The 25,810-nt window shown below is 41.5% G+C and overlaps 1 protein-coding gene across 2 annotated transcripts in view; it reads left to right on the top strand.

Moving 5' to 3' along the window:
- The window catches only part of LOC148018531 (ABC transporter A family protein), a 77,500-nt gene that overhangs the window by 25,888 nt on the left and 25,802 nt on the right, over positions 1–25,810 (top strand). For both annotated transcript variants that reach the window (XM_087661929.1, XM_087661930.1), the window contains exon 2: positions 6,839–6,922. In XM_087661929.1, the coding sequence (XP_087518055.1) occupies positions 6,839–6,922 (84 nt within the window). The remainder of the gene's footprint in view (positions 1–6,838; positions 6,923–25,810) is intronic.

The following is a 25,810-nucleotide window of genomic DNA, read 5'->3' as shown; positions in this document are numbered from 1 at the left end:
CCAATTTGTTGCAAGAACTTGCTTAAATTATACCCATGTTGACAGTGCTCTATTTGGCTTCTCCGCACTCTCTTGGAAGCCCGAATCTCTCCCATGCAACAAAGCATTGGCTGTAGTAGCAGTCTTTATGAGCTGTGACATGCTAGATACCATGGTTTTATTTACAAAAATCCCTAATTTCATTAGGCAGCCCACATATATATTTTTCCACTTGCTCATGGAGGGACACTGGATGATAAGAAGTCACGGGGCATTAGTGCATCCCAAAACTTCTTGTTGTATTGCGCTAAATTCTTGCATTCCTTGGCATCTAGCTTATTCCAAGTTGTCACGATGTCCACCTCAAAGGTACTTGTCAACCAATTTGTTGCAAGAACTTGGTCAAATTGTACCCATGTTGACAATGCTCTATCTTGCATCAAAAGTGTGGAATGCATTTCGCTTCAAGAAAGTGGTTGCCTTTCAAATTTTAGAGGATTTAGTGAAGTTTCCCCTTGAATAGGTTGCATCAAACTGTTGAATGAAAGTCAAAGTTTTCAGCCTATCTTATGCACCATTGAAGGACTTAAACTTCATTGCTTTTTCATCCTCTCCGTAGTCTTTTGTTGCCTCTTTGGAAGTCAAGTTGTCATACACTGGTTGTTGCAAAAAGGGTGCATTTGCTATATTTACATCATGACCAAGCCCAAATAAAGCATTTGCACGACCAACACTCATTCTTTGAGCCCCATAAGCATTTGTGGGTGTAGATGCATTACCAAACATGCCACTTTGTGTCCCAAGCATCAAGTCGATGGTGCCATATATAGGGTTTTGCACATTTCTAGCCATACCCGAATACATTTGGCCTTGCACACTATGCATTGATTGTTGCATGCCATAGGGAATTGTGCCATACATTCTTGTTCAGTCCTTGTCCAACCAGAGCATGAAAAATAGTGCTATCACCAAAGTATCTTGGCTGCTGTTAAAATGACTAAGTGACTAGAGAGACAGTAGGGTTTGCGGGGTAAAACACAGTGTGTGTACGGCAAACACTGAGAGAGAAAAGAAACACAGAAGATGATGAAAGATGAACCATGCTGATGAAGTAAATTTGATACAAGGGTGCCGTAGCACAAAGGAAGCCTTGGAGTGTAGGAGGAAGATTGCCGAAGAAGCCTTTGAGTCTGCAAATGCAGGATGAGGAGGTGTCACTTGGAGCAGGGAGACTGCCGTCGAAGGGTGAGGAGCCTTTGAATCTGCAAACACAGGGATGAAGAGTGGTATCTACGAGCAGGGAGACACCCGATGAAGCCTCCATATGCAAACGCAAGCCTAATGAGGTGACTCCAGTTGCTGAGTGACGTCAGAAGGGTGGGAAGCAGCTAGGAACCAAACACAAGGTGCAATTGCCTTTGATGAAGGTGATGCTTGCTGGAGAGAGACACCAAATGGTGAGGAACCTCCTTGGCAACCAAATGCAAGGTGGAGCCGCCAGAAGGGTGGAGGATGACATCAAATAGGGTGGATGTTGACACCAAGAGAGTGTGGACTCCAATGCAAGGTGTAGAAGCACAAAAGATGTTGCCTCCAACAATGGAGGATGGATGCCAGAAGAGGAGCACACTGCCACCATAAATGCAGCCAATTGGAGATGAAGACTGGCGCCAGGAGAGTGTGGAGATGGTGGTAGAAGAGGAGAGAGAGAGATGATGGAAGAGAGAGAGTGTTAGAAGACTGACGAAGAGAGTGGGAGAGATGGACTGAAGGATTAGCCATAAAGAATGAATGAGAGAGTGGCCTATAAATAGGCCTAGTTAGTATAGGGTGGCGCCCCTTTTTGGGGCTGCAAACCCTAAACACAAAACGCAGAAATGCAAACTGCGGGTGAAGGTGCCATTTGAGTCTTTTCATCATTAGATGTAGGGCTGTCCTCTGCACTGAGTTTGACATAGGGAGGGAATGGTATACGCCAATTGCTTTCCCCCCTTTCATATTGCAAGATCTTGGATACATAGTCTTATTGTGACAAACAAAGAAGACCTTTTGATTTGTCCCTAAGTATCCGCATGCGAAGATTCTAATTTGCCTCACCAAGATCCTTCATGTCAAAACTGCTGTGTAGGCTTTGCTTCAATATGTCCAAAGCATGAACATCCCTACCACCAATCAGCATGCCATTCATATACAAAATTAGTACAGTAGGGCTGCCATGTGCTTCCTTCTTGGTATATAAGTAGTGATTCACGTGACTTCTTTTAAATCCTTGAGATTGGATGGATGTATCAAACTTATGATACCATTTACGCGGTGCTTGTTTCAGCCCATACAAGCTTTTGTTGAGTTTACATACTATCTTTTCCTACCCCTTGGCCATAAAACTTTTTGGTTGTTCCATATATATGTCCTTATGCAGATCACCATGTAAGAAAGCAACCTTTATATCCATCTATATGAGTTCCATATCCTCACATGCAACGAAGCCTAATATGGTTCGCAAAGTAGTCATCTTGACTACATGAGAAAGATCTCGTTAAAGTCAATTCCATGTTCGTGCTTGTAACCTTTTGCAACAAGTTGTGCTTTGTATTTTGACGAGGAACTAGAAGTGACCTCCAACTTGTAAACCCATTTGCATGGTAGGACTTTGTGTCCCTTGGGCAAATGCACCAAATCCCAACTACCATTCTTCTTTAGAGATTCCATCTCTGACAGCATAGCTTTATGCCATTTCTTGCTGTCCTCTCTATCCATTGCTTCCTTGAAGCGTGACGGTTTACCACAGTCTGTCAACATGATATAATCTGCAACATAGTTTGGATTAGGAACAAACCTATTTGGCTGCTTGGTATCTCTGGTCGACTTACGGTTCCAATGATCAGTGTTTGTTGGTTGTTCAACTTGCAAATCTGCATTAAGAGCTTGCTGTTCAAATGGTTCAGCATATTGTCCTGCCTATTCTAGTTGTTCCAATGGCACTTTTCTCGTGGAAACTGTGGTATATCATGGACAACTTCTTGCTGATCAATTTCAGTATCATTTCTTGCATTTAGGTCATTTTTATAGCATGTATTTATTGTTATACAGTGGGCACTCTTTGCTATCCTATAGGTATTTCCTCTTGGAACACAACCCTTTGGACTTCCTTTGTCTTTTGAGGCTGTTCATGCATGCGATCTTCCCAAAAGATAACATCATTGTTGCGTACAAATTTTCTCTCCGGATCCCATAATTTATACCCCATTTCTTCCTTGTTACCACATCCTAGGAAAATTCATTTATAAGACTTTAGCTCCAATTTGTTGTGTTGTTTTTTGCGTATATGTACAAATGCCTGGTAGCCAAACACTCTCAAGTGTGTATATGAAGGTGGCTTGTCTGACCACACTTGTTGAGGGACTCTTCTCCCCAAGGACCTGTTCGGTGATCGATTTATCAAGTGTATGCCTATTATAACAGCCTTTGTCGAAAATCCATGAGGTAATGCAGCGTGAGACAACATGGTATGGATCTTCTTCTGAATAGTTCTATTCATACGCTCTGCAACACTGTTTTGGGTTGGATTATAAGGGGCAGTGAGCTCCCTCTTTATCCCTTTGCTGTAACAAAAGGCCTGAAAGGCTTTGGACACATATTTTCCACTATTGTCAGAGTGAAGATACTTTAATGTCTTGTTGGTCATATATTTAGCAAGTGATGGAAATCCTTTAAACTTATCTAATGACTCGTCTTTACGACAGATCAGATAAACCCATACTTTGCGTGTGGCGTTAACAAATGTGATAAAATATTTTGCGTGTGGCATTAACAAATGTGATAAAATACTTTGCGTGTAGCTAGAGATAACCCTAGCATCTCACATACATCTGAATGTATCAATTCTAAGGGTGAAGATTTTAATGATAGAGACTTTTTACGTGATGTTTGAGCATGCTTACCAAATATGCAATGATCATAATGATCAAAATCAGTATACCTCAAACACTTGGTTGCTGAGTTATGGGGACAACATGGTCACGCACACTAGATACATGTAATGGATAGAGAGTGTTACTCTTAGAGCCTTTAGCAACAATCCTAGATCCCTTACATATTTTCCATTTGCTATCCCCAAAAGCGGTGTGATAGGCTTCATCACCTAGTCGCTCTGTGCTTATCAAGCTCTTCTCGAGCTGAGGTATATGCCTTACATTATGCAAAGTGAACATTGAACCATGTGGAAATGCCAACTACACAGTGCGAATCCTTGCAATATCACATGCACTGATGTTCCCAAAGTGGACAACACCATGTCTACCACCACTATAGTTATAGAATCATTCACGGTGTGGTGTTACATGGAATGAAGCACCTGAATTAAGAATCAAAGTGTGCAGGTCATCATCAGAATCTATAATCAATGATTGTGTACTAAAAGAAGAAGCAAGGAGTACATCGTTGCCACTGTCACTTTGGTGACTAACTATATTGACTTCCTCTATTTTCACATTGCTCTTCTTTTCATGTTGCCTGTCCTTTTTCTCATCTTTGTTATCATCAATGCTTTTGTCCTTGCCCTGTACTTTCTTCAACTTAAAAAAATCTCGCTTGAAATGCCCTTTTTGCCACAGTAATGGCATTTTACATTTTTTCCACGAGACTTGCTGCTTGCTTTGTTGCCAAAGTTACCCTTCTACTGGGATTTGTCTCTAGTATGTAGTGCATTGGAGCCGTTAGCATGGTTTACCACACTGAATTGGATGCCATAAAAGAGCAATATGCTATTTATAGGTTTATCATGGGAACATGAGATTTTGAGATGCTTTAATCTCGTCGATAACATTTGATTGAGTTATTAATCAAATGTGCTAGGTTTTTTAGCACATGTGATGCACATGGCATTTATTTCATGGTAATAGGCTAAGGGCCTTGAGGATGCAATGGGTGTCAAAGGTAAAAGTTGTGATAAGTTATGCCAATTGGATTTTGGTGGTCAGTTGTTGTTAATTTTGACGCCAGGACAGTTGTTTGGTCAATAAATGTCAGTGATGACACTAGGGACTAGCATTAATTAATTAATTAATGCAAGTCTAAGGGTTAACAAAGGTTGGGGCCCTTAGTAGGCAAGTGACAGCAAGGAGACCTTCTAGGGACTGGCAACATCATTGTTGATCAATTGACAACATTTTAGAGGTGTTGGACAGTAGATGTTTGCATTAAATGCAGGGTGGCATAGACAACAAAGATTTTAGGGTTTTCTCACGAAGAAAATGAGATTTCCCTCTCATCCTGGCTTTTTCTCATGTTCTTCAACCTTAAATTAGGGATCTCTATTGTAAACCTTAATTTGGTGGATTGTCTAGGGATCTCTATTGTAAACCTTAAATTTATGTAAAAATTAGGGTTTAACAGCTACCTTAGGACCCGCCCCAATAAGAGAAGGCATTGTGCACTGAAATCAACACCTGAAATTCGTGGAATTGACAAGGATTTCAGATGCGAGGCTATCCGTTGTGAATTGGGGCAACATTTGTGGTGGTTCCATTTGTGCAAGTCTTGGGTGAAAGTCAACGGGCAATTGGCCCAAATTACTTGTTGATTGTTTGTATAGCAAGAGGGCTTTGGATCAGCAAAGGAGATTGTGAAATCTCAACTTGTACTCAATCCATTAGCAGTTAAAGTAAAAGAAATACCGAAAGGGGCGCTAGTTTTGGGGCCAACTGGGTGTCTATTGTCCAAGATTGATAAGGTAATGTATGCATTTCAGTTTATGCTCATTTATTAATTAGTGTAATTAAGTGCTTGATCAAGTTTTACCACCCTCTCCAAGAAGGAAGGCTGGTTTCATAGTTTTGGGGCCAACTGGGTGTCTATTGTCCAAGATTGATAAGGTAATGTGTGCATTTCAGTTTATGCTCATTTATTAATTGCTGTAATTATGTGCTTGATCAAGTTTTACCACCCTCTTTGAGAAGGAAGGCTGGTTTCATTTACCTTTGACACCCATTGCATCCTCGGGGTCCTTGGCCTATCACCACGAAATAACTAGCATGTGCAACACGTGCTTAACAACCTTTCATATTTGATCAATAACTTAATCAAATGTTACTAGCATGATCAAAGCATCTCAAAATTTCACATCCCCATGCTAGCTTGCAGGTGAGGAGGGATGGGTGCCAGGCTGAGCAGCTGGTTGCTGTAGAGCCCAAGTGAGCAGGTGGGAGAGGTGTAAGCTGGAGGCTAGAACAGGCAGGAGGAGGAAGAAGGAAGGAGGGAGAGGCAGAAGAGGGTATATAGGCTGGGCAAGATTGTGCAAGGCAGTGGGGGGCAGGAAAGTGGTGCATAGGACGAGCGGGAGAAGCTTGAACCGACTGATGAAAAGGGTTAGCCTGTCTCCTTCGGTCTATCCCTGACAGCCCAGTCCGTCCCCAAGATGTGGGGACTGAGTTGCTCTGTTTGGCATGTGAAAAGGGGACGCCCCTTCCTATTTGTCTATTCAGAGATGGCCACACATGTTGGGACGGTGTTCGGGTGTCATGAGGGCCTGACACAGCCATCCCCTATTACTTGGGCTAGTAAGATTCCCATGAAGAGTGATCATGGAAACTTTTGGGCAAACCATTCACATGTTGTGTTAACTCTAGAGTACAATACTTTCAAATGTGTTGATAGGTACTGCAGTTCAAACAAATCTAATGTGTGAATTTCTATGCACTAATCCTTTGACTTTGAGTTATTTGATGTGTTTGTTTGTTTGGCCTTTCTTGTTCACAGACGCTGGTTCTGCATTTCATCTGGACTATGCACATTACTTGTTCTACATTTCTGGTTTCCAGTGTCATGGAACAAAATAATTAACGCATAATTCTTGTTTCAGGTGGAAAATTACTATTCAACATTAGAAGCACGAGTTTCTCATTTAGAGAAAACAATACAAACATCCTCTTCTGACAATGGACAGGTGCTCTTACTTCTGTGTTTTAATACTGTTTTTTGCTTCTCCAGTTAAGATTCTTAGTGTAACAATTGTTATTTTGTGTGCATTTCACAAATTGTGAGCTGCATTGAATAGCATGCAGCTTATCAGGGCTTCCAAACATGCAGTTTTGTTTTGACATGTTGGATGGGTTCTGCAGATTTTAAATATTGTGTAGTTGTTTTATGCAATATATGCAACCAAGTAGATTCTGTTATACCATTTAATATTCTCTCTGTTAGATATTTATTTCTAGTCATTTTTGGAGTGACTTCAATGATCAAGGCATGTGGTTAAGAATACCAAAGTCAGTGGTCAATACTTGGTGAGCATCATGACAGCACAGTTGATGTAAAGTTGAGGATTGGGCGTTGTCAGTGGTGGTATTCTTAGAAGAACTGTTGGACTATGTTTGAATGGATCTCATGCTGTTTTCTACATGGATTCTTTGGAAGGTGTTTGGTGATGTTTGCATGTGGATTGTACCGTCAGGGCTATGAGTTTACTGTACTGCATTTGTGAGAACCTAACTGTGGAGCTAAGAAAGTCTCCTTCACCTGAACTTGAAGTTCCTGCCATGTGGTATGAGTGTCTAGGTTGTAAAACAGCTCTTGCTCCTCCACATGGGTTTGCCTTAGTGAAATGCAGCTGTTGCCATTGAAAATTAGGGTCAAGAGAAACCAAGAATAACTCTCTCTTGTTCTCATTCTTATCCATGTGTAATAGTATCCTTGATGGATTGTTATAAGAGCACCAACTTTGATACCATTTAAAGAAAAACACAGAGAAACACAAAATGTCTGTCTATGTAGAATACAATTTGTAGAATGCTAAATGAGGATGAATGAATGAATATGAATGATACAATTAGGGGATCGTGAACCTCTATATCTCAAGGACCGGGGAAAAAGTGATTGAGAATAGTGTTAGAGTGTGCCTTACTTGTGACAGATCTTGAAATGCAGCAGCAGTCCACCAGGCTGAAATGATAGTGTTGATGATGGAGGGTGCAGCATGTAGTCGTCGTGAGTTTAATGATTTTCTAGCTGGAAAGTGGCAGCAAAATGCAGGTTTGGCAGCCCAAAATGCAGATCTGATGGAATGGATGACCTGAGAAGTAGGTCATACAGCTGCAAATGATGATGTTAGCATCAGAGCGGCCAGCTGATCAGCAAAATGCAGTAGTCAAATGGCACCTGTAGGTTCTAGGTAAGGTGGTAGCAGGGCAGCATGCTCTAGCTATAAAACACAGCAGTAGGGTCTCTTTGATGATGTGGTAGGCTGGATGGCTATAGAAGCAGCTTTCTCCATTGATAATGATGTCCTTTAGGTGGGTGGCAGGTGCATTTGTCCTTCTATTAAAAAACAAAACTGTTTATTTTTTATAAACAGCATTATTTGCTTTTTGGAATCGTTCAAGCAAACATATTAGAAGTTAATGCACTATAATTTATGATAGTGCAAACTCTAATTAAGTGGCTCAACAAAGGTAACCGTCTTTGATGGAGTAGTTTGGATGAGAACCCCATTACATTGTAATTTTCAAAGTAGCTATATAACCGCCATTTGTTTCCAAGTGACAAAGTGATACCAAGTGTCATAGAGATGTGAAATTTTGATGCTTTGCTTAGCATTTGATTTAGTTGCCAATCAAATGTGCCAAGGTGAGGTGCATGTGTCATGAAAAAACATTAATCCACAATGACGGGCCAAGGATCTCAAGATGTCATTGAGTGTCAAAGGCAAAAGTTATGAGATGTCAAGGGATGACAAATCGGTCTAGCCAATTCAATTGTTGGCTACAGAGTTATTTTTTCATAGTCAATTTTTTTTTTAATGAATTGATATTTTGAAAATAAATTTACTAATGCAATTACAAGGCTGCCACTTTGCAAAACCTTTCCATGCAAGAGGGGAAATGGCTGTTAAAGGCTGGTGGAACCTCATTTCAATATTACGGAGGTTAGGAGAGGAGGAGAGAGAGCTCATTGGTGATCAGCCCGGCCATAGGAGGCTTTCAAAGGGCTTTCCCCAGCTATTAGGAGGCCATTGGAGCCACTCACAACAGGGCATCAATAAATTTCAACCAATTTTGGCGATGAAACTCTGAAATTTAAATGTCTTTAGCTTCCTCTCTATTCTTTTAACCAATTCTAGCTTCCCTTGAGAGAGATCTCAGCCAAATTATGTCCCAAGAGGGTACAATTGATGAATTTTGGCTGCTAGACCCTAATTGACAGCAGAAAACAGGGTTTACTAGCCAGCTTGGGAAGAGTGATTAAAATTAACGGCATGACATGAAATTCAGCAGTTGAAATTTGGGGATTTCAGAGAATTTCAAGAGGCCAGCTAGCCAACATAAAGTTTGGGCTAGAATTTGTCTTCCAAGGAGCCAAATAGAAGTCCAATCTCCAAACTCACCAAGGGGAAAATTGGTTTGAAGACTTGCTAGTTGCCAACATTAAGTTTGGGTTAGAATTTGTCCCCAAGCCAACCAAGGAGAAAATTGGTTTGAAGACTTGCTCGTTGCTATATTGATAACAAGATGTATTGAAGATCGAAGGAGATGAGGTTGGATCTTAGTCTACTTCGACCTTGAGCACTACAAGTTAAAGATAATACAAGGGGTGTTAGTTTTGGGACCAATAGGGGATCCATTGTCCAAGATGAAGTGGTAACATTTGTATTTTGAGTTTATGTGAATTTTATGCTTGTTGTAATTAGCCCTTAATTAGGTTATTTACCACCCTTGCTGAGAAGGAAGGTTGGTTGCACCAAGCAAAGCAATCAATCAACAAGCCCATCTATTTCTAGGAGGTGAATTGGATCAAATGAAAGGTCTTGTTCTACTTCAAGACAAAGAGAGAGGGATCCTATTTCATTTAATCTTCTTATTCGAAGTCATCTAGTGCCTTTTGTGATGGCACATATGATGAATAGTCATATCCTTCTTGTGGAAGATCTCATTGCAAAAGTGTTGGTGTCCTCTATCTTTTTCTCCATCCTCCATATCATCAATCACTTCATCATCTTGAATCTTGCAATCTAGGGATGAATGAAGGTATATGTAGGAGTAGAAGATCAAGTTAATATCCCAACATTAAAAGAAGTTTAAATTCAATGTATATGATTGTTTATGTAATCTTGGCCTTCTTCTCAAGTTTATTTGTGAATTCAAATATTATATGATTGAGATAATTATAATGAAAAGGAAATGTTAAGTTTTTAACTCTATGTTTGACTTAGCTCACACTTGGTGCATGAGGATGGAATATGATCATGCTGCTCTAATGTCTTGGACGTCCTTTGTTACTACAAGGCGAATTTTCTTTGTGGCCATTTCAAAAAAGATTTAAGCATGGAATGGGATTGGCCTTTGCAATGAGAAAATGACTCAATTGACAACTATAGAAGAGATTTTGGGAGCTATTTTTGAAGAAATTTTTCCTTATAAAAAACAAAGAAGGTTTTGAAAGGTGCTTTTGGAGGTTCAACACTAAAAGCTTAAATTGGATATCCAAGGGTAGAGCAACCAAGATACCTCTTCCATATCACAATTCTCACTGGTTCTGATTTTATTCTTAGTATAGCTTGGAATCATAGGGTAGGCTTCGCCATTTCTTCAATATGGAACTTACGCACAAAGGCAAGAAGTATGAGATCCAAGTTGGAGTAATTGAAGACACTATATAAATGGTAAGCCATATACAAGTTCTAGAGTAATTAAGAATTTTTGTCCAATGTTGTTTGCTTAATGCAAATAATATGAAAGTAATGTGAATGTTGAGAACCAAGAGTAACTTAAACTCTTGAAAAAGTAAGAGATTGTTTTCAAAATATCTTCCTCATTAGCTTTTCGTAAAAGGCCAAAAGACCATCATATAGATATTCTTTTAACCAACTCTTTTTCTAATATAGCACCATATTATGTATCATGTGAGCCATCCTCAACAAGAAGAAATAAGAAAGAATAAGAAAGCAAGTGGAAGATCTACTTAGCCATGGGCTAAGTAAGGTAAATAGCTCATCATTTTATTCTTTAGTTCACCTTGTTTAGATGGAAGATGGCTTATTTGGATGTGCATTAATTATGAAATCCTCATTTCGAGTTTCTAGAATTACAATACTTTGGATCATTTAGGAGACTCAAATATCTTTGGCCAGATTGATCTAAAGAGCAGTTCTGACCAAATGAGAGTAATACCAGGTGTATACAAAAAGTGCTCCCAAGACTTCATTTGGTCTTTATAAACTCTTGCTAGGTTCTTGATACCAGAAGGTGTGCATAAAAATTGCTTCTCACACTTCCTTTGGTCTTTCCGAACTCTTGGTGGGTTCTTCTACATTAACCAATGCACTAGTCACCTTCAATCAATGATGGATAGCATCTTTCGAGACCATCAATAGTGTGTGGGGACTTTCTTTGATGATATTCTTTTGTTTAGCAAGAATCAAGAGGAACATTGTTGACACTTCAAAATTATTTTGTAGCTACTCTAGAAAATCAGCTCTTGATCAATGGGTAAAAATAGTGAGCTTTTCATGCATAAAATAAATTGCCTTGGGTATGCCATCTCTTCTAAAGAAATTCAAATGGATCTTGAAAAGATTAAAACAAATCAAGAATGGTTTGATCTTTATGATGTATGTGAGGTTCTTGACTTATACTCCTATGGCTACCATTTCATGAAGCATTTTACATACATGGCTTCTCCCCTCTCCATGACTTACCAAAAGTAAAAGCTATTTCCACTAGGTGGATTGAGAGAAAGTAGCCTTAACAAAGCTATTTCGGCTAGGTGGATTGAGAGAAAGTAGCTTTTACAAAGCTCAAGCAAACTCTCACTTTTGGATGTGTCTTGATTATGCAAGATTTGGTAAAATTGTTTGTGGTAGAAGCAAATGCTTATGATAATTGCATTGTGCTATGCTCAACCAAGAAGGTCATGTTGTGGTGTTTGTGGCTTTTGAAAAGCATTCTACATAATGATGTAGAGAGAATATGTGGCCTTTATGAGAAAGGACTTTGGGCTATGGTTTATGCTTTGAAAAGATAAAAATAGTATCTTTTAAACAATGAAAATGTTGTAAAAACTAATCATCAAAGCTTAATGTATTTCAAAACTCAAAAGCATTTATAGGAGATATCAAAGGGATGTGTATTTTTGATGTTGTGCTTAGCGTTTGGCTCAGGTGTTAATCAGATATGCACGTGAGGTGCACACGTGATGTGTAAAGTCAGTTAAGTTACAATGATCGGCCAAGGATCCTAGATTTGTAGTGTGTCAAAGGTAAAAGTTGTAATAAGTTATATTGGTCATACTTGCCCAATAAATATCAATGGTGACATTAGGAACTGGGTACTAATTAATGCTATTTGTAATGATACCTTTTGTCTGGTTGCTGTTCATAGTTGCATTCGTACTATGTACAGGCTAGTTCGTTCTGAACGGTTCGTACCATACTATACGGTATGTATCCGTACCAATTTGTATCAAAAAACGTGCTATTTTTGGCCTATGAAGACTAGACCATACAATATCTTCTAACTTCTAAGCCTTATGTTTATTATCATAATTTCAAGTCTCACACACACACTCTCTCTCTCAACTTCCAAGATGAATATGCAATACCAAGAGCATTCCTCTCCTCCTCCCAATTGCCAAGCCTCTCTCTCTTTCTCTCTCTCTCTCACATACACACACACACACACACACAAAAAAAAAAAGAATAAAGAGCCTCTTTGTCCATCCACCCTACACTTTGCTTTGTTGTATGATGTATTACATATATACTCCCATCTATCTTCTAGTAGTGCGTTTGTAGTGCACGAGGTTTTACTCATGTATTCATCCTATTAACTCAAGTGACATTGCTATTTTAGCTCCAAACACTTGTTCTATTATCTATAATCCAAAATAACCAAGTTTTTGTTTTTTGTTTTTTTTTGTACTAATATCATACCATACCTTATAAAATCGTAAGGTACCAATTAGTACTGTATTTTATCGTATCATACCATATCGCACCTTTCGTACCTGACAACCTTGTTGTTGTCGATGAGCTACTATCATCATGACCACCTCCTCAAAGGTTGTGGCAAAGGGGTCGTAGTAAGTTGACCCCCTACAAATGTTTTTGCACTTGCCTCTACATTTGCATCCATGGAGTTGTTAACACTAGCTAAAGGACCGCTTCATCCCTCTTTGGGGCACTACCACCTTTTGATAGGATGTGAACTCTCTTGCTAGTTTTCTTTCTCATTTCTTACATGCACCACAAGTGTGACATTAATGTGACATTAAAAGTGACATTTAACGTAACGTTAAGGTCATAAATATTGAATGTGACATTAAAGTGACATGAAGGTAAATCTAGGGGAACATGCACGAGAATGACCGTCCGGGCTCTTGGGCGCCTGAACGGGGTTAAGGGGAGCCTAGAGAGTAAGAGAGTCCAAGAATAGTAGGACTCACCAAAAGTGGACGGCTGGCAGAGGAAACGGAGAGAGAGGTGCCAGCACTTATCTAGGGGTGGTTGGGAGGAGAATAATCACTCGTGCTCACCGATTGGGACTGTTAATTTTCTCTGCTGGCTTCATCGTTTTCTGTCTTGGCCTGAGCCATCTTTCATTGGTATCAGAGTCTATGGTTCAACGGACAGATCCGTCATCTGCCAGGTCGTCAGTCATCTGCCAAGTCGTCAGTTATTCGCAAGGTCGTGCGTCACCCGTCATAGATGAGTATTGGCCGAAAAGAGACGCCGTGAAAGCGTGACGGGCCATGAAGGAAAGAAAAGGTGAGACGTGCCACGTCACGTAAATGTGACACGTTACGGGCAGAAGAAAGGTTCAGGCGAAACGACCAGGTGTGTGGTCGTGAGGTGAAACGTGACACGACTGTTGTCACGACTGCTGTGAGATGGAGGCAAAACGTGAAACGTGACACGACTGTTGTCACGACTGCTGTGAGAATGCCATGGAACGGACGGAAAAATGTCATACACGACTGAAGTCAGGAAATTGAATTTCTAGCATGACTGCTTCACTGCTCTAATCCGGGAAGATAAAATTTGTTCCTTACTCTTCGGGTTTCTTTCCAAACCAGCAACCACTGCCTGCCATTAAAATCAGGGAAGTACTTTACTTTGTATGCAAATTTCTTATCTTTGCTTTCCAATTCCAGTGCATTAATGGCTGAAAAAGGGAAAGAGAAAGTAATGGAAGGTTCTAGTTTTGGGGACCACCCTATGGTAGATCCCCAGGAACCAGAAATGCAAGAAGAACAGTGGGAAGAATTTTTTGCTACACGAGAGCAATTTGATGATCTTACTGCTCGTGTGCAAGCTCAAGGGGTTCAAATGGAATTTTTAACTCAAACACTCACTGAAATAAAAGTCAATTAACTTTATTGTTGGAAAGAGATAAAAATAAGATAGAAACCTCGGATGTTCCATCTTCATCGAAAGATGTAGATGTGACTATGCGAGATCCTAAGGAACCCCAACCTTACCATAAATTGAGGGATAATCCAGTTCTAAAGGATATGAAACCACCTCAATTTTACGGGGAGGAAAAAGATAGGAATAAAGACACAATCTTTAATTTCCTCAAAAAATGGGAAGATTTACATAAACTAAAAAATACCCCACCACATCTCCAAGCACTGGAGGCTAGTTTAACTTTGGGGCCCAAAGCATATAAGTAGTGGCGAACTTTAAAGGAGGCGAATAAAATACCTGAAACTTGGGCTCAATTTGAATCCGTCTTTTTGAAAGAATTTCTTTTTGAAAATGAAATGGAAAGAAATTGGGAAGATTGGGATTATGTCAGACAAAAGGGAAGACCCCTGCTGACATATCTGGAGGAATATCGTGAGATAATCCTCAAATTGGAAGGAATAGATGAAGTCCAAAAAACAAGAGGATTCATTAGGGGACTAGATAAAGCCTGTAAAAAGGAAGTAAAATGGAGTTTACCTAAGACGCTGGAAGAGGCAATTAAATTTACATTAATTCATGAAGATAGTATGCGTCCAGGTACACTCACTAGTCTCACTGATACGGAGCCCAAGTCTAAGGAATTGGAAACCTCAAAATTTGTGGGCAAATTTAAAAGGAAAATGCCATTCTTTAAGGTTTAAAAACAACATTTTGAAAAGAAACCATATATGAGGCCAAAGTTAAGTCTTGATGACTTTGATAAGGCCAAAAAAGAAAAGTTGTGTTTCAATTGCCTATCCCCTAACCATGTTGCTTGGAATTGCCCTCAAAAGAAAAAGGGGGAAGACAAAGGAAAGGATAAGGACAAGGGCAAGGGAAAAGAAAAACAAATCCATGTAGTGCAGGCCTTAAAATTAAAGGGCCATGAAAAGTACAAATCTTTAGAGGTCTTGCACATGGATGTACAACATAAGTGTTGTATGTCAACTTCTATGTGGCAACCTACTTTTGGGCCACATGATTTATTTAGAGTACATGGATTGATAGCTGGAAAAAGAGTTAGAGTCATGATTGATGACTCTGCCACACATTATTTTATAAATTATACACTTGTCAAAAAATTGAAACTTCCCCAACAAAAGAGTGGGCATCAATATGTTGTTCGTATGATGCAAGGCGAAGACAATAAAATATGGGATACAATGGTATCCAATTTGGAAATTGAAATTCAAGGATATAAAGATAAACTTGATTTTCAAATAATGAACATGGAAAGAGCTGATATTGCTCTAGGGAGGGAGTGGCTATGGGGATTGGAACCATCCTTAAAACGTAGTTACGATCATAATACACTGGAATTTGAAAGGGATGGTAAGACTTTTGTCATTCAAGGTGAACATGAAGTATCTGATAATCCTTTGCTGTGTTCTACTGAAGTTCAGAAGCTGATAAAGAAGGAAGTTTGTGAGGTATATATGTTATGGTCTCTTCCTGTACAGAACACTTTTACTTTCTGTAATATAAAGCAACAATTTTCTTATGTTTGTGAGTTGAATGTTAATAATGAATTAAGTAGTTTGTTAAATGATTTTAAAGATGTGTTTCCTTTTGATTTACCAAGTGGCCTTCCACCAGATAGGGGTGATATAAATCACCCAATTGATATAAATAAAGATACACACCCTATTTCTAAACCACCGTATAGGCTAAGTGAAACACAGCATCAAAAAGTTGAAAGACAAATTAAGGATTACTTGAATAAAGGGTTTATTCAGCCCAGTAATTCACCTTGGGCTTCACCAATTTTATTGGTAAAGAAAAAAGACGGTTCTATGCGACTTTATTAATGCTCCATTACTAGTACATAGTCATTTCAATTAATCAAATATTATTAATTAACCAAGCTTTCTTATAGGCCCTAGCATGCTCATAACTTGGAGCTTGAAGAATTCCATAAAACGCAACAAAGATTGCATGTTGCTACACTTCATGCAGATGTCGAATGGAAGATCAAAGATACATCATCAACAATGTGTGAGGGAATTTAAGGGGATGCATGGTCATTGAGGATGTCACACATACAAGGTTTCTTACATATCTGGAACCATTCAATGAGTGGCATGTGCCCGAAATAACGGTGAAGAATAAATTTCCTATGCCCAGAATGGAAGATTTTTTTGATCAATTACAAGGGGTAAAATTCTTCACAAGGATAGATTTAAGATCAGGTTATCACCAAGTAAGAATTAAAGCACAAGATGTTTCCAAGACAGCATTTCGTACTAGATACGAGCATTATGATTTTTTGGTAATGCCTTTTGGCCTCACTAATGCACCAGCTACCTTTATGAAGCTGATGAATAGTGTTTTACGGCCCTATCTAGGACATTTTGTAGTAGTCTTTTTGGATGATATCTTGATCTTTAGTAAATCAAGAGAAGAACATTTGGAACACTTACAATTAGTATTCCAACTGTTAAGAACGCATTCCCTTTATGCAAAGAAAACTAAATGTGAATTCTTTGCACAAGAGGTCAAATATTTGGGGCATATTATCTCGAAAGAGGGAATCAACATGGATCCAGAAAAAGTAAGGGCAATTATTGAATGGCCACCTCCAAGGAACCTGGAAGAGCTGCAGATCTTCCTAGGTTTATATGGATTTTATTGTAGATTCATTCGAGATTATGCCAAAATAGCTGTTCCAATGACAGACCAACTTAAAGGGAAAGGAAAAAGTTTTAATTGGGGAACAGACCAAAATGAAAGTTTTCAAAAACTTAAGGTAGCTATTGCTACAGCTCCAGTATTATTAATAGTGGATTCCAATAAACCATTTGTGGTTGAAGCTGATGCCAGCGATAAGGCAATAGGCGCGGTCTTATTACAAGAAGGTCGACCAGTTTTGAAAGCAAGAAATTAGACCGTGCAAAACAGAATTATTCTGTTTATGTGAGGGAGCTGTATGCAATAGTACATGCAATGAAGAAATGGAGGCACTATTTGTATGGTGTCAAACTTTTGATTTTATCAGATCATGAAAGCTTTAAGTGGCTTAATGATCAACTGGATTTACACGGGCGTAAAGCCAGATGGGCCGAACTCCTCCAAGAGTTCGACTATGAGATAAGATATAGAAAATGAAAGTATAATATAGTAGCTAATGCACTCACAGCAGAATGCCCATCATTAATGAATTGAGTTTTACTCAGTTCACTTCCAATTTGCTTGAATCTTTAAAAGGGAAATGCCAGGTTGATCCGGCATATTCCAACATATGGGAAGCAATAAAAAATGGGGATCCAAATGAAAGTGCTTCTACTAAGGAAGGAATATCTGAGGATGTTCAACAAGGAAATGGAGCATCAGGGGTTGCTCAAACTGGATTCAAGTGGAAGAATTTTACCATTGATAATGGTTATTTACTCTACAAGGGTAGGGTATGTGTCCCGAAAGATACAAAAATAAGGTGCCAGATACTCTTTGAGTGTCATGATACCCCTAGTGCAGGACATCCAGGAGTTAATAAGACTTATAGTCTTATTAAAAGGTAGTTCTATTGGCCTGGAATGAATAAGGACGTCCTTGACTATGTGGTCAAATGTAATAAATGCCAGGTTAATAAAGCTGAAAGATTAAAAATGGGAGGACTTCTCCATCCACTAGAGATTCCTTCGGTAAAATGGGAGAGTATCTCCATGGACTTTATTGTTGCTTTACCTAGAACACAGAGGGGGCACGACTCTGTGTGGGTAATTGTGGATAGGTTAACCAAAATGGCTAGGTTCATTCCAACTTCAACTGATGTTAAAACACCAGAATTGGCTAGATTGTTCGTAGAGAACATATACCGATTGTATGGCCTTCCGGCAAATATAGTTTCTGATCGGGATAGAAAATTTGATAGCCATTTTTGGCGTGCGGTATTTAGGAAATTGGATACTAAACTTAGCATGAGTACGGCGGATCATCCGCAAATAGATGGGCAAACTGAAAGGGTTAACCAAATTTTTGAAGATATGCTTAGGGCATATGTAAGAAAATGCAAACTAATTGGGAAGAGTATTTACCGATAGCAGAGTTTGCATATAACAGTGCCAAGCACTCTTCCACTAGATATAGTCCATTTATGTTAATGTATGGGTTTCAGCCCAGAGCTCCTTTTGCAGTAGGACTGCATAAGGAAAAGGTTCAGGCAGCTAAAGACTTTTTGGAGGATATGAATAGTATGTTAAAATTTGCTCAAGAAAATATTAAAAAAGCTCAAAATCGAGCTAGAGCATATGTAGATCCTCACCGAAGAGACATCTCCTTTGAAGAAGAAGAATTGGTCTATCTTAAGGTGCCTGAACAAACTAAAACTATGAAAAAGGGACAATGTCCAAAGCTTTCACCAAGGTATTGTGGTCCTTTCATAATACTTAAAAAGGTGGGAGAATTGGCTTACAAGCTCCAACTACCTGCTGGTAGTAAAATACATCCAGTTTTTCATGTAAGTAAATTAAGGAAGGAGCTGGGTGATTTGGATAATCTAATCTTAAATGATGATATTGAGGAGCTATTCAATGACCAATCTAATCCACATGAACCAGAAATAATATTAAATGTTCGTAATAGACGAACAATGAATATTATTTATCAAGAATGTTTGGTTAAGTGGAAAGATTGTTCAGAAGAAAGCTCAACATGGGAGCGAGTAAGTACTTTAAAGAAAAGGTTTCCCGATTTACAGTTAGACCTTCCAAGTATCGTTCTCGAGGACGAAACCGATTCTTAAGGGGAAGGAAATGTGACATTAATGTGAGACATTAAAAGTGACATTTAATGTAACGTTAAGGTCACAAATATTGAATGTGACATTAAAGTGACATTTAATGTGACATTAAGGTAAATCTAGGGGAACATGCACGAGAATGACGTCCGGGCTCTTGGGCGCCCGAACGGGGTTAAGGGGAGCCTAGAGAGTAAGAGAGTCCAAGAATAGTAGGACTCACCAAAAGTGGACGGCTGGCAGAGGAAACGGAGAGAGAGGTGCCAGCACTTATCTAATTTTCTCTGCTAGCTTCATCGTTTTCTGTCTTGGCCTGAGCCATCTTTCAACAAGGCATTGGTGTCTTCATTGCTCTAAACTTGCAAAATAATCCTTCAGACATTGAGGTAATTATTTGTATCTTTTCCACTTACTTGGTTCTTCAATCAGGTCATGCTCCCTATCTGTATTATGCAGCAATAGTTTGCATTCCTACTAGTTTCAGCCACCACACTTGTGAAGATATGCTAGGGTTTGCACTGAGGAAACACAACATGTACGACCAAGATTAAAACACAAAGACTCAGACAGAGACAAGCAGAACTCAAACTCTAAACACAAAACACAAAAACTCAAAATTCTAGCACATAGATAAATACAGAGAGAAGGAACTCTGAAGTGAATGAATGTAAAGAGTGTATATAATGCTCAAGAGCAGAGCAATGTAGTGTCGAAGAGTGACGTCGGATCCCAAGTGCAGTGATCACTAGTGAGAGTGCGGAAGTGGAGGAAACATCAAACATTGATCACTAGAGGGTCAAATGATTGAGGCGACAGTAGGGAAGGTGCCTGGAGTAGAGGGCGGCAATGAGAAGTTGCAAACGCAGCTATAGGATGGCCGCCAGCTGTAAGAAGATGGTGGCTAATAGGGAGAAGATGGTTGCTAGTTGCCGCTTGGGGGTGAAAAGCCCAAATGCAGATTATAGGGCTGTCGGTTGATGATGAGGGATGACTGTTAGTTGTCGCCTAAATGATGGAGAGTGCAAGGCACGAAGAAAGAGGCAATTTGTGGATTGGCAATGGTAGATAGACCAAACGCAGCAAAGAAGTGAGGACTTGAATTGAAGGGATGAGGCTGGATGGTGGGCAACCAGTTTATTTATAGATGTTGAAGGCTGCCCCAAAAGATTAGGGTTTTGAGGGACCATTAAAACTCTCTCAAACCGCGCATCAAATTTACATTTTTTATTAATTAAGCGTGTTTTGGGGCTGTTTAAAAATGCTAATCAGTTGTGAAGCGTGTTTTAGCTTAACACCCCCTCTCAGGCCTAAAACTAAGTCTAAAAGGGAAAGCCGGCAATGTTTACCCCAAGGCATCCCACCCCAAAGCAATTAGGGCATCGGACAAAGGGTGCATGTTGGTTGCCCAATGGGCTACAAGATGGCCGTTAGCAGGGAGAAGATGGTTGCCAGCTACTGCTTGGGGGTGAAAAGTGTTGGAATTACAATTCATGCTTGCTAGAGAAAACTAGTTCACTATCGGTGTAGCGCCAATGTGTTGAGACTAGGTTTGAATCCTAGGTCAAATGGAGGAAGATTTCCATAATTGGATAGACCAGAGGTCATCCATCACATTAAGATTTTGGGGGACTAGATGGCTAGCCCAATTATGGAAAACTTCCGCTTAAGCGCGCATTGGCGTGAACAATACTAGGATGGGTGACCTCTCAAGAAGGGGAGGTACAAGGGCCCCACCTAGTTTCTAACTAAAAGCCTTGAATGTAGATTGCAAGGCTGATATTTGATGATGGAGGAGGGTTGCCACTTGTCACTTGATTGATGGAGAGTTGAACGCACGAAGGAGGAGGCGGTTTGTGGGTTGGTGATGGTAGATGGACCAAACATAGCAGAGGAGTGAGAACCTACACTGAAGGGATGAGGTTGAATGGTGGGCAGCCTGTCTATTTATAGATGTTGAAGGGTGCCCCAAAAAATTAGGGTTGTGGGGGATCATTGAAACTCTCTCGAACCACGCATCAAATTTGCGTTTTTCATTAATTAAGCGTGTTTTGGGACTGTTAAAAAATGCTAATCAACTGTAAAGCATGTTTTAGCTCAACAACACTCTTTGTAGCTGCTAATAATGTTGTGACCCTCCAAAAAGTATATTTCACCACAGCTACAACTCGTTGAAAATAGAGAGAACAAGCTGGGCCTTTGGGTGAGAATGAAACACAAGCAAAAGCAAGGGAAATTTTCCTATCCAAAAATGCGAGTTTCCAAGTGTGTTTCTGTTAGAGTTCATAGCCTGTTTTTTAGGCAGCAGCACAGTCGGTCCAGCAGTCGGACCAGCTGCACAGTCGGACTGCCACGTGGCAGTCCGACTGCCTGCAGCCATTTTTATCAGGCTGCGCCCCATTTTTGAGCCCCGTTCTAGGTGATTTTTCGCCTATTTATTGCTGACGTTTTCAGCAGTCTGGCTATTCTTCTCTGTCGCAGATTACAGACCGGTGCCGTGCAGATTTCTGTCTCTGTTCACAGATTTCAGACAGCAGACAGTGCAGACTGCAGCAGACTTCGAGGTGGACAGCAGGTCGCATTGTCGAGGTGGAGACACGCAGTCCAGCGCATTGCGCCCGTGTATATCTTTGTATTCAGCATTCTTTATACAGCAGATCTTCATTGTACACTGTCTCTTTCTCTCCCGTTTCTCTCTGCGTTCTCTCTCTCTCAGTCCTACGCTTCCGCACCGCTGCACTCTGACATGGTATCAGAGTAGTGTTTGAGGGCTGACTGAGCGCAGAATCAACCTGAAAAGGAGTTTTCATCGCGACACAAATTTGCATTTTTTGCGTTTAAGGGCAGACAGGAGGGCTGCGCCTTGGAACAAGGCTGAAACGAGTGTGGGCGCACAGGAAAGGAGTACAGGTGGTGGATTTGCTACTGTTTACTGCTGTTTTACGCGGAGAAAGTTTGAGTTTTCAACCTAAAGTGCAGGTTTTGCTTTTTCATCGCCTCCGGCGGGTGAAGAAGCTTCGGGACGCGGAAGAGCCTTAGCAGGCTGAGTTTACTCAGTCAGAGGGGGCTGCTTTTGCGTTTGAGAAGGCATTGCAGGTGAAGATGTCTACAGAGATGGACTTGGAGTTCCAGGCGATTATGGACCGGAAGGTGCCTGTCTTACCGGCTCTTCCTACAGATCAGAAGCTCGACGGCGACAACTACCGCATTTGGCGCGTTATGATGTTGGCCATTCTTGAGTCCTATGATTTGGTGGAGTTGGTACAGGAAGATATTGACCGGCCTTCGGTAAGAGATGAGTCCAAACTCTCTTCCGATGCTCGTGCGGAGTTGGCCAGGGCCCAGTCTCATTGGGACAAACTGAATGCCAGGATTCGATCCTTTCTCTTTCTATCATGCACTACAGCCGTGATCGCTCACATCGAGCACTTGACGGTGGCTCGTGAGATATGGCTGGAGCTTGATCAAATGTACAATCGGATGACCCTGATGAAGAGGGTTTCTTTGGAGGTACAGATGCGGACCTTGTCCGTCAATAAGTCTTCTTCGCTAAGGGAACACATTAATAAGCTAAGGCAGCTACAGATGCAGGTTCAGAATGCGGGGAAGCCGATCTCCTCCGAAGACATGGCGATTACACTCTTGTCCCAGTTGCCGCCACGATTCGGTACATTTTACTCTGCCCTTATTGCTTCAAGGTGAGAGTCTACTCTTCGGTGGGAAGAGTTGGTTCCTATGGTCCTGGACCAAGAGGAACAGTTAAAGGGACAGAATGCTTCCAAGACGGAGGCGTTGACAGGTCAAGCCTCTCAGAAGAAGGGGAAGGACCAAAAGAAGAAGAAGGGGGATAACAAGTCCAAGAAGGACAAGGAGAAGGACAAGGACAAAGACTCCACATGCCATATTTGTGGAAAGACTGGCCATTGGAAGAAGGATTGCCCTGACAAAGACTCGAAGGACACCAAGAAGAAGGAAACCAAGGATTCTGGAGTGGTGGCTGCACCCTCATCAGCTGCATTTCTACATTTAGTTGTCATTGAGGACGCTTCACCGAATGCTTCTGATGCTGCGATGGCGGCTCCCCAATCTCGAGAGTGGATTATTGATAGTGGTGCCTCACGGCACATGACTCCTTCATCAGATGGTGTTGCCCAGCTGCGACCTTCGCGTGGGCAGGTTCTCATTGGAGACAGCTCTTCAGTTTCTATTGCAGGTCGGGGTAAGATGCAGCTTATTCCGGATGGACGAGGTGGCACCCATACCTCAGAGGTTTTGCATGTACCAGGATTGGGGTACCATCTCCTTTCAGTTCATAAGATTTGCTCCCTTGGTCTTTTGGTGGAATTTGACAGTTCTACTGTGCGAGTCCTTGATCGTGAATCGAGGAAGGTTCTATCATCTGGATATGAGGAGAACGGCATTTACAAACTGAAGTCTTCCACTGCCCTCTCTTCTCTTCTTCTTACCTCACAGTCACAGTTTGAGTTATGGCATGCTCGGTTTGGTCACCTGAACTATGACTATCTTCGGAAGGCGTCACGTGGACAGCTTGTTCGAGGGTTGCCGGATATAGTGGTGAGCTAGCATCCATGTGTCTCCTGCATACGGGGGAAGCAGCATCGGGATGCCATTCCCCACACAGCTTCGCGGCGGTCTACTTCACCGATGGAGCTAGTATCTACGGATCTATGTGGCCCTACGAGGAATGAGTCCCTGCGTGGGAGCTCGTACTTCATGCTGATCGTGGATGACTACAGCAGGATGACATGGGCCTATTTTTTGGCACTAAAGTCAGAAGCTTTCTCGCACTTCAAGGATTGGCTTCTCTTTGAGGAGAACCGATCAGGCCGGAAGTTGAAGACCTTGCGATCCGACAAGGGAGGTGAATTTGTGTCTAATGAATTTGCTCGGTTTTGTGCAGATAGAGGAATTCACCAGGAGTTTGCCAATACCAATACTCCTCAAGAAAATGGTATTCTAGAACGGAAGAACCGCAGTGTGATCGAGATGGCGCGCACCATGATGGAGCACCGACAGACCCCTCAGGTTCTGTGGGCCGAGGCTGTGGCTACTGCAGTCCACATCCTTAATCGATCCCCTACTTCGGCCGTGGAAGGGATGACTCCATTTGAGGCTTATTTTGGGACGAAGCCAGATGTTTCTTACTTTCGGGTCTTTGGGTGTGATGCCTATGTTCACATTCCCAAGGCTCACCGTGACAAATTTGAAGCGGCTTCCCGAAAACAGGTATTTGTTGGCTACAGCTCCCAGTCCCAAGGCTACTGACTGTATGATCCCGTCAAGCGGGATGTATATACTAGCCGTGATGTGCGGTTTGTGGAGGTTCCGGCTTCTTCAACGGGTGAGGAGCATCCCGTTCTTGGAGATCCAGGGGAGAGTTTGGCTCCTTCTACAGTTCCACTGGAGCCTGTGCCGTTTGATTATGATTCTGTTTCTGACACAGAGTCTACTGTTCCACCGGATCCTTCTGAGGAGTTACCACCGGTGGACATTCCAGAGTCTTCTACTGATGGAGAACGACGAGGGGAGGTTCGGCCTCCTCCTCGCTGGGCCCGTGACACACTCCGTGATTCAGGGATCGAGGGGGTTCCTGAGGAGTGGGGACCGCAGGATGGTCCGCGGCGGTCACGGAGGCACCAGGTGCATTCTTCGGAGCTTGTTTGCTCCAATTATTGTTTGATGTCCCGAGTTATGCAGGATCGAGAGCCCACCTCCGTGAAGGAGGTTTTACAGTCCGCCCCATGGAAGAAAGCTATGGAAGCTGAGTTGGAGGCTATTGAGAGGAATGGCACTTGGTCACTTGTGCCACGCCCCCCGAAGAAGAAGGTGATTGGAGTCAAGTGGGTCTTCAAGACCAAATATCTCAGTGATGGTACTTTGGATAAGCACAAGGCTCGCCTTGTTGCTAAGGGTTTTGCCCAGCGCCCAGGGATTGACTGTCATGACACCTTTGCCCCTACAACTCGTATGGCAACCATTAGAGCTGTTCTTGCTTTGGTTGGCCATAGGAGATGGCCTGTTTATCAGCTGGATGTGAAGTCGGCCTTCCTGAATGGATGTCCAGGAGACAAAGTCAGCTTTACATCGGACGTTCGAGATGACGGATTTGGGGCTACTCCATTTCTTTTTAGAACATGAGATTTATTAGTCTCAGAGGGGGATTTTTCTCTCCCAACAGAGATATGTACAGGAGCTCTTGGTGTCCTTTGAGATGGAAGATTGTCGGGCCCTCTCTACTCCTATGGATCCAAACTGGAAGGCCACTTCCCACTCAGCTTCTCCTTTGGCGGATGCTTCCCGCTATCGACAGTTGATAGGGTCCTTGATTTGGCTTCTCAACACGAGGGTTGATCTATGTTTTGCTGTTGGGCTCTTGGCAGGGTTCATGAGTGAACCTAAGACGGTGCATTGGCAGGCTGCTCAGAGGATACTTCGGTATCTGAGGGGGACGTCTGATTTGGGGATTCATTACCCCGCAGGGACAGATGGGTCAGATCTTGTACTTGCAGGTTGGAGCGACTCGGATTGGGCCGGTGACGTGGACCACAGGCGGTCTACAACAGGTTACTGCTTTACTTTGGGTGCAGGTGTTATTTCATGGAGTAGCAAGAAGCAGCCCACGGTAGCCCTTTCGTCTACTGAGG

Source organism: Lygodium microphyllum, chromosome 21 (assembly GCF_053477565.2).
Source record: "Lygodium microphyllum isolate KBCC chromosome 21, Lygodium_microphyllum_v1.1.10, whole genome shotgun sequence".
In the NCBI taxonomy this organism is placed as follows: Eukaryota; Viridiplantae; Streptophyta; class Polypodiopsida; order Schizaeales; family Lygodiaceae; genus Lygodium; species Lygodium microphyllum.
The sequence above is the reverse complement of the archived record's forward strand: the minus strand, read 5'-3'. Positions and strand labels throughout refer to the sequence as shown.